The sequence below is a fragment of the Halyomorpha halys genome, unplaced genomic scaffold (assembly GCF_000696795.3).
Source record: "Halyomorpha halys isolate HHAL.00 unplaced genomic scaffold, Hhal_1.1 Scaffold447.1, whole genome shotgun sequence".
Taxonomy (NCBI): Eukaryota; Metazoa; Arthropoda; class Insecta; order Hemiptera; family Pentatomidae; genus Halyomorpha; species Halyomorpha halys.
The window spans coordinates 856,140-865,382 of record NW_027107551.1 but is presented as its reverse complement, the minus strand read 5'-3'; the positions used below and the strand labels follow the sequence as shown (position 1 = coordinate 865,382).

Genomic DNA, 9,243 nt, shown 5'->3' with positions numbered 1-9,243 from the left:
CAGAATAAAGTAATTTTTTCATTTCATTTCATTACCACACAAGGGCCACCCAGGGTGATTAATTTACATCGGCATTCCTGAATCTGGTGTGTCCTCTCTCCACTACAGTTTTTCAAGGGCTTCTCTGATAGTGTTGGAACTGCCGGTGTCCACTAGGCACCTCACTCCTGCTTCTCTATTATAGCAGACCGCCACTCTTCTCCTTCACATTATAATTCAGCAGTGTGCGGTCGCCCCTCTGCCATCATCCCTTCAGATGTCTCGCATCTTCCTCTCCTGTTTCTTGCCTCTATCCACCTCTGTTCCCTTGTTTTCACTCTGTCTCCTTGACTTACTCGGTTCCATGGCTCTTCAGCTGCTTCGGTCTCTGACGTTCCTGATGCTTTTGTGGATTCACCTGATGATCGACTAAATCTCCGGTTGCTTCTCCATTTCTGTTGGGCATTGATCTCCATTGTTTCGCCCCAGCCCACATCTCTTCTTCGGTACATGTATGGACACTGTTTAGCTATGTGTCCCTCATTTCCGCATTCAAAGTATCAATGCGCCACTAAATGCCCAATCTTTCCACAACTGTGACACTTATGGTTCTCCCGCTGACTATTATTTCTGGGTTTAGCTAGGCTTCTTTTCTTGGTTACTAGCTTTCTCTCTTCTACTGTCTCTATGTTCTCTCCTTCTTCAAAGGTAGGGCATATTTCTGGGCCATTGATATTTTATCGGGGTCCACCCTGGCTCTTCTACTTCCATTCGAGCCTCTACCTCTAGAATATCAATCTATAATATTGTTTCTATGAGATCTTGAGCAACTTCCACAAACGAGCCCTCTTTTGGAAACCCTTCCTTCTTTCCCAGCTCTCTTTCCAACTGAATCTTTGGTACCATGGATAGGAAATGCATCTGATCCTGTACCTGGATTGTTTCCATCATCTCGCTAAGTATCTTGTATTCTGTTAAAGTGTGCCAGGAATTCCGCGGCATATTGCCCAGTAGACTGTTTTGGTTTTTTCGTCTTCTTGATCATCATAAATATGTCCTCTTCTGGGGCCCACCGTCCTCCTCCGAACGCCTTCTTTAATCTTTCCTTGATAACTCTCCAAGGAGTCTCTTCATCTTCCTGAATCTGATTGAGGATGCTCCTCTTTACTCTGCAGATGACCACTGCATCTTCGCTATCGAGGAGATGTTCGATAGACTTTGCTTCAATTCGGCTTATTAGTCGGTCACCTCCTTTTAAAAAATTATTTAATTCCCCGGTCTCTGGTGAATTTTTCTAGATACGACACCACCTTCCTCTGGTCCTGGGTGTCGGCACCATTATTATACCTCTTAATCCATTCTAACGTCGTGACATGAGCTTGCGCTAAAGAGACTTCTGGTAGTGGTTCAGACCCTCCAGGTTCATAACTGCTGCTCTCACTATTCCGTTACTGACCATATTTTTATAAAATGAAAGGAGATGAAAAAATCCAAATAAAAAACAATTCTTCTTTAAAACAAAAATTACTCTGGTATCTAAACTTCCTGGGTTTCGGTACCACTTAAGTATCAGTGAAAGCGAAATGTTAAAAAAGAGAAGAAGGAATAAGATCTAACATGCTTGGACTGCGGTAAAATACTGGATTTATTGTGTTCAGTACATCTATATATATATATATATATATATATACATATATATACTCAATTTATGAACTGATATGAAATTTACATATACATGTAAAGAAGATTGTGAAATTGTAGATTATTTTCTTCAATGTAAATTATTATTGTTATTCATGTATTTTTATGAAATTTTCACCACTATTGGGGAAGTATTTACTATTGATATATTTACCCTACTTTTTCCCCTCTTCAATTGTTGAATATTTGTTCTTTTTTTTTGTTATGTAAATGAATATCTTAACTTATTTTTTCTAGATTCTTTAAAGAAGTAGTTGGGGCTCATGTATAATGTTAATTTGTTTTATAGTTTTTATTGAAATATTTGTATAATTTTTTTTTTTTTTTTTCATGTCAGCTTGAGATCTGTCCCTGTCTTTCTGTACTGTCCGTCAAGAAAAATTATTGAAGTACAGTAATGGAGGTTTGGAAATATATGTCTGAAAACTGTTATAGGTTTTTTTTCAGGGGGGGGGATTTCAGGACAGGAGAAATGGATTATTTCTGCCATTGACCACCTCACAGAAACTAATAATTTTTTTCGATGCAACTTTGGTTTTGGCATGTGTCCTGGTCTTTCATCATTATTTAACCACAGACCTAATAGACACCTATTGTTTTATACAATACTCTTAGTATAAAACAATAGAAGTATACAATACTTTCATTACACGTGATAATCCTTTCGAAAAAAGGTTTGCTTTTCTACTTAGTATGCAGTCAAACATAAGTCTGCCTTGTAACGTTTCAGCTGCTGTCACTCGTTAAGTTCATTAGGTATCCATAGATCTACATTTTTTACTTTACCAATGTTTTTTAAGTGTCAAGAAACTGTTGATACACTAGCTTCAGTTGTGTTGCAAGTCCTTTAACTGTTTGGTCAGCATTTTCTTCCACAGTAAGCCTATGTTCATCATCTTGAATTGGTGAAGTTCTTCTGTTGGTTATTCAAATCTGTGTCACCAGCCAAAAATATTTCAAACCACCAGCTAATAGTCCGTTCTTTACAACACCTTTCCCCGAACGCCGTTGCAATGTTTCTTGCTCCTTGGGCTGCTATCAAGTTTAAACTCATAAAAAAAAATTACTTGATAATTGTGTGTTTCCATGGTCATATTTGATGGTGTACTAAATAATGTGCAATTAATTGGATCTATTGTAAATATTATAAAAAAAGAGAGGATTATTAACGACTCATTATAATCTTTAAATGGCTAATTATAATCTTTAGCTTACAACAGAAGTCCTCTAATCCACTTTGAATTTCTGAAATAATAAAAACAGACATATATGTGTACTGCAACATGTCATCACATTTTATAATTAATAATTATGTTTTAGGTTGGGACAAACATTCATATGGTTATCATGGGGATGATGGTCATTCATTTTGTTCTTCTGGAACTGGTCTTCCATATGGCCCTACTTTTACTACAGGCGATGTTATAGGTTGTGGAGTCAACTTAATTGACAACACTTGCTTTTATACAAAAAATGGCCATAATTTAGGAGTAGCATTCACAGACTTACCTGTTCGTAAATTTACAATTTCAATATTAAAATAAATGTATAAATACAAATTGAATTTGTTACTGAATCTTTTTCCTTTTAGGGTAACCTGTATCCTACAGTTGGTTTGCAGACACCTGGTGAAGTGGTTGATGCAAATTTTGGTCAGGCACCATTTGTATTTGATGTGGAAGATATGATGAAAGAATTAAGAGCTAGGACAAAGTTAACTATTGAGAATTTTCCTATACCTGACAGTTATGGTGAACACCAATTAATATTACAGAGGTATTTATGATAAGGTAAATTGTTCAAAAATTTGATGCCATTCAGGGATGACACTTTTGCAGAAAAAAGTTCTCTGAATTACTTAATGTTCTCAATATAAATTGGATTAAACAAATTTACAATTTAAATATATTAAAGGATTTTTGGAATTTAAATTTGATTTTCACTGGGCCATAGCAATGGCATATGGTCTATCTTTTGAGGGTATTTTCTAACCTCCAGTTTATACGCAATGCTCCTTCCTAACACTGGAATTTCTAATTGGATGGGGAAATTTTTTAATGGATTCTGATAGCATATGATATATAAATATAAACTCATTGAAGGCAATTTTTTGATCTGATACATAATTATAATTAGTGTACATTGTCAAAAACTGCACACAATTGTTTACCATTTTGACAATTTGCATACAAATTATAGAAAAACAAACCTAAAGAAAAAAATCATTTTATAATTCAATTTCCCATAAGAATCCACTCCTCATAAAATAGACCATATGTATTTGTTATGACCCATCAAAAATAAAATCAAAATTCTATGAATTGTAGAGGTTAGGTGGAGGGTATTTATATATTGTAGGACACCCTGTATTTATGTGTATATGTATATACATTAACTTCACTTGGGGGTTCCTCCTCTATAAATAATAAGTATTTCTTTTATTTTATAGGTTGGTATCTTCTTATTTAGTTCATCATGGGTATTGTTCTACAGCTGAAGCTTTTGCTTCTAGTACAGGTCAGGAGTTTAATGAAGAAATTACATCAATAAAAAATCGACAAAGTATGATATTCATTTTTGTTTTCACTTATTCATACTCACGTGCATGGATAGATTTAGACACATGCTTGCCCAAAATGAATCAATAGTTAAGTATTCATGATTGTTGTATCAACTCATTGTTTGTTTCAGGGTATTCTTAAAAGATTTTTTTTTTTTATATTTGGTGAATTGAGCATATTTTCCACTTATTCATTACTTAATAAATTTTTAATGCTTAATGGATTATTTTATCATTTCTGTTCAATTGTCTCGAATTAGCATTTCTCTTAATACTTAAATTGTTTTTAGTTTTAAAGGAAGGTGATCTGAGTGGCATTCAGAAAAAGCTACTTAAAAATAGCAGAAAAAACATTTTATTAGACACCAATGCTTCATTATGTTTTTTCTTTTGAACTACTGTTATAGTTACTCTGTAATGTCTTCACTTTCATTAATGTTGGAGGTCTTAACCAGTAGTAAATAAACAAGATACAAACATTGTAAAGTATGGTAAGATTGTAACATTAAAAAAATATAGAAAATTGGAATGAGTAGAATAAATATTAGTGACACATACAGTGGATGAATAATAAAGATGACAATATACCACTAGAGTTATAATTAGGGAAAAATAATTAATTAATGTAATAATTTGGTACAGTCTCCAACCATCAAAAATCAGCTTCCTACTCTACTCCACCTTCTTTCTTTATATTCTTCCAATTTCTTAATATTTTTTTACCTATTTCCTTACTATATTCAATTATTCCCTCCCCATTTAAATTTTTTATTTAACTTCTGTATGTTTTTTCTTTTACACTGCTGTTATAGTTACTCTGTATTGTCTGACCTATACCTAGAAAAATTTAAGTGTCCAATAAATAGTTTGTTTTTTTTTTCTATTTTTGGGTATCCTTTAATAACCACTAACTGTACCATTTTCCTCCAATTATATATAATCAAAAAACAATCTTCCAGTAGTTTTTTCTTTTTAGTATTATTTTCTGTTCTATATGTTATACTGGTGCTTGCCATTTCAACTGGTTAGATTATTGTGATACTTAAATTTAATATGTTACTCTTTCTTTTTGGATTTCGTAACTTTTTATCAATAGCTTTTTCTCTCTTTAGCCATCATAATACCGTGGTCTGAAACAAACACATAATACTGAGGGAGTCCTGTTAGAACCTTAATATAATTTTTACATTTCTTACCTTTTTTTATTAATACTAGTATAAACATTCCATCTTTTTAGTGAAAATAAATAGAAAAATGTTTATAAGGAATGGATTTTAAACACATTTAGAAAGAAAAAAGGTAATTTATCATTCCATTCTTTTCATATAACATACATTTGCCCCTTGGCCAATGCGATTGTATAGAAGATCAAGTTATTCATGGTTAATATAGACTATTTTCTGTATCCTGGTTTTGAGTCTTCTGTTTTTTTCACGTCAATATCCTTGCCAGCTCTACTCTATCCTCAGTGGTTTCCAAGAGTTTCTTCATGATTTCTAGACTCTTTTTGGACTGAGTATTTAGTTCAATATTCTCAGTTTAGTACAAGGCAGATTGTTCATTCTACTAGTTATGGCTGGTTTAACTTGTAGTTTACGTAGAGTCAGTATTTGTGAATAACCTTGTTTTGACTTTGGGTGAATATTTTCCCACAGAATAAATGCATTTACTGCTGCTGTATTGATCCAGTTCATAAACAAAACTATTGGCCACCTGCTGGTTTTATTATAATATTAAGTTTATTAGCATTTTGTCTAGTATGTCTTCTATTCCCTTTGTTTAGTTGTATTAAGCAATTATTGTAGGCTCCTTTTGTGGATCATCTCCCTCTATTTCTGGAAACTGAAACTGAAAAGCAATACAACATATTTATTTATATGTGTTACATACGAAACTGATGTACTAGTACTGGTTCTGGTAATGATAGGAGAAACAAGTCCAGCAAATGGTTCTTTTCGTCAAACTCTAGACAGACCAATGGAATGACTCTTTTATATAATTTTTATTCCTCTATATCAAATCTTTTTGACTTTCTAATAAAATTTAAAAAGGATGCCTAATCTATAGATGAAGCCTCATTTTCTAGGGTTCTTTCAGAGCCTAGAAGCCTTTATAAGATATATTTTAGTGACATGTACTGGTCACAATCTGCTATGTAATGTAGGGCAGTTTCCGGAGCCTGTCCATACAAGCGGCAGGTTTCATTGCAAACTATTCCTCAAATCTTAAGATGTCTTTTAAGTCTGCAATGACCTGTAAGAACTCCTATTAGCAATTGGAGTCTATTTCTGTTTAGGCCTAGCAGCAAAAACTGATGTAACTTCAAGTTGAAAGGTGAAAGTCAAAAATATAGTGGTCGGCTTTGCAAAGGTATTCAGATAGCATTTCACTCAGTGTTACGTTTCTTTTAAGCAGCTCCTCTGCTAATGTAACAGATGTGTAGAAGTTGCCAGAAAATTTTTTCCTATTCCTGTTTTTATTTATTACATTTTATTCTATATTTTTACTAATAGGTGATATCATGTTAGTTGACTCTCTTGACCTAATGTCATTATAACTATCCCTGATGTAATAAGTATTCATTATTGTTATCTATAATTTGTTAAATATATTGAATAATATTAAATATATTCATTATTGTTATCTATATTTAACTAATTATAGATAACAGTAATGTTCATGTTAAACATAAGGTGATGTTTTCTTCAGCATGTTACTTATAATTCAAGTATAGTAAAATATATTCTCTGATGTTTTTACTTAGGCATGATTTAAAGCAATATTGTATTATAAGAATGTAAAATCTGTAAACAAATTTATAGCTTACAATTTCTGTAACTTACTAATTTTTTTTTTATTATTTATTTATTGATATTTTCTACTGAATTTGCATAAAAATACATTTAGTAAATTTGATGCTAGATTATAATGGTATGATACATGCTTGAAGAGAAACTACCCATTGGTAGCACTCTAATAACATTTCTGATATTATTGATTAGAATATGGAACATTAAGCATTTATGGATGATTTTATTTGTGACTTTAAGAGTTTTAAGAAGGATTTTGGATTGAATACAAGAGGAATTCAAAAGTTTAGTGGAGCTCCTAAGCTCAGCTCCATATGTCCAGATAGGCCTTATTGTAGTTTTGTAGTGTTGTAATCAAAGTGCATTTTCCTGTCTTTTCAGTGTTGTGTGAGGATTCCAAGTTGTTCAGAATCCAAACTGGTAACCTGGGATTAAATGATTGGAATCAAGGATGGTGTGTTGACGTTTCAAAATGAGTTTTTCTAGGATTTTGCTCATGATAGGTAAAAGAGAGATAGGAAAGTAGGAGGTTGGGTATTCTACCGGCTTTTGGGGTTTGGGTATTTAACTAATTTTAAAAATACATTTTATTGGTTCCATATTTTTCCTTGAGAAGAGTTTATATTATTGCATCAGTATACAACTATATACCAAAAATACTTATTATTACTTCATTAGAATTCAAAATATTGACTGCTCATTAAGCTGAAAAACTGATTATTATTATCGTTATTGGCTATTATTTAATGAAACTTGCTTCTAACAAAGAGTTTCGACATCAGCGGGTTCTATTGGTGATGGCTGTGCTGTGAAAACATTAATTGTGATTGTTTTAAAATAAGAAATCTGCTATTTTGGAGATACAGGGGTTTTTCGCAATCTGTAGAGCTGAATATTTATATTAATGTCTCTCTGTGCCATTTTCCTTATCTGAAGAAAAAAAACGATTAAAGTTGTTTAAAAAAAAAATGTGCTACACTTTTGTCTGGAATTAAAGAACTATTATGAATTGTATATAGAGTTCATACTATTAGTGTGATATTTTCTACATTATGGTTATTCTGAGGGATGTATGTTAACATGGTTACTAATGTATTATATAATGTTAGGTTATAATTAGACTGAAGTAAGATGAGATTTAATACTGGATGGAAACTCAGTGTTATTTATGAGTCTGGGAGTGAGATTTAAATTGAGATGTTCCCTATCCTATTCTCCAACTGAAGAAAAACTAAGTAAATGCTAAGGTCCACTTAAACCCCTATTTGCATGTATGCATGTCTGTTAACATGATTACTAATCTATTATTATATCACTACGGTCCTAGAAGAACAGAGGCCTCCTCCACCGCAATCAATCAATCTCCACTCTCTCTTGCTCTCTTTCATTTTCGAATATCCAGCCGTCTCATATCCTGTACATCATCCAGCCATCTGATCCTGGGCATCCTCTACTTCGTTTGCCATCTGGTTTCTCATAGAACATCTTAGATATTCTTTGATTGGGCATTCTCTGTACAAGTCCTCTCGCTTATTTCACTAATCACTCAATGTCAGGTTCCCTAAAAATTCCATCAGATCCTTATTCCTTCTTTTTCTCCAAATCCCATTCTGAGAAACTCATCATATTCTCCTCAATACCTTTCACTCACAGAAGCTGAGAATTCTTTTTAATTTCTTTTTCCAGTACCATATTTAACACCCTTATATAACCACCGACCTTCCTATGGTTTTGTGGATAACCACTTTTATTCTTTTAGAGAGTACTCTAAACTCCAGTAATCATTGCAGTGAGAAATAGCATCTATTTCCTATTGCTATCCTTTCCTGTATTTGGCTCTCTACTTTGTTGTTGTCTAGAACCAGCCTTCCTAGGTACTCAAACTGATTAACAGAACTTAAACTGTGATCTCTATATGTTACTTCACTATTCGCTTCCTTTTCTATTCTTGAACTTTTCATGTACACATTCTTATTTTCATTAATCCTGAGTCATTAATAATGAGTATTTCATTAGCCTAGTTTAATTGATGCTTCTTTGAATTCCTGGAATGTTCCTTGTAATGCTGTTAGGGTTCTCGCAGCAATTTCATGATTCGCATATGCTAGATGTTGGGACAGGCGATTATAGATAGTTCCTCCTGGGTTAGTTCTAACTGAATGAGTAGCCACTTGCAGAGCTATACTAGAGAGA

General features: G+C 32.9%; 1 protein-coding gene across 1 annotated transcript in view; it reads left to right on the top strand.

Moving 5' to 3' along the window:
* The window catches only part of LOC106682851 (ran-binding protein 9), a 63,362-nt gene that overhangs the window by 22,289 nt on the left and 31,830 nt on the right, over positions 1-9,243 (top strand). The window contains exons 4-6 of the mRNA XM_067045917.1: positions 3,001-3,191; positions 3,272-3,456; positions 4,130-4,242. Of these exons, the coding sequence (XP_066902018.1) occupies positions 3,001-3,191; positions 3,272-3,456; positions 4,130-4,242 (489 nt within the window). The remainder of the gene's footprint in view (positions 1-3,000; positions 3,192-3,271; positions 3,457-4,129; positions 4,243-9,243) is intronic.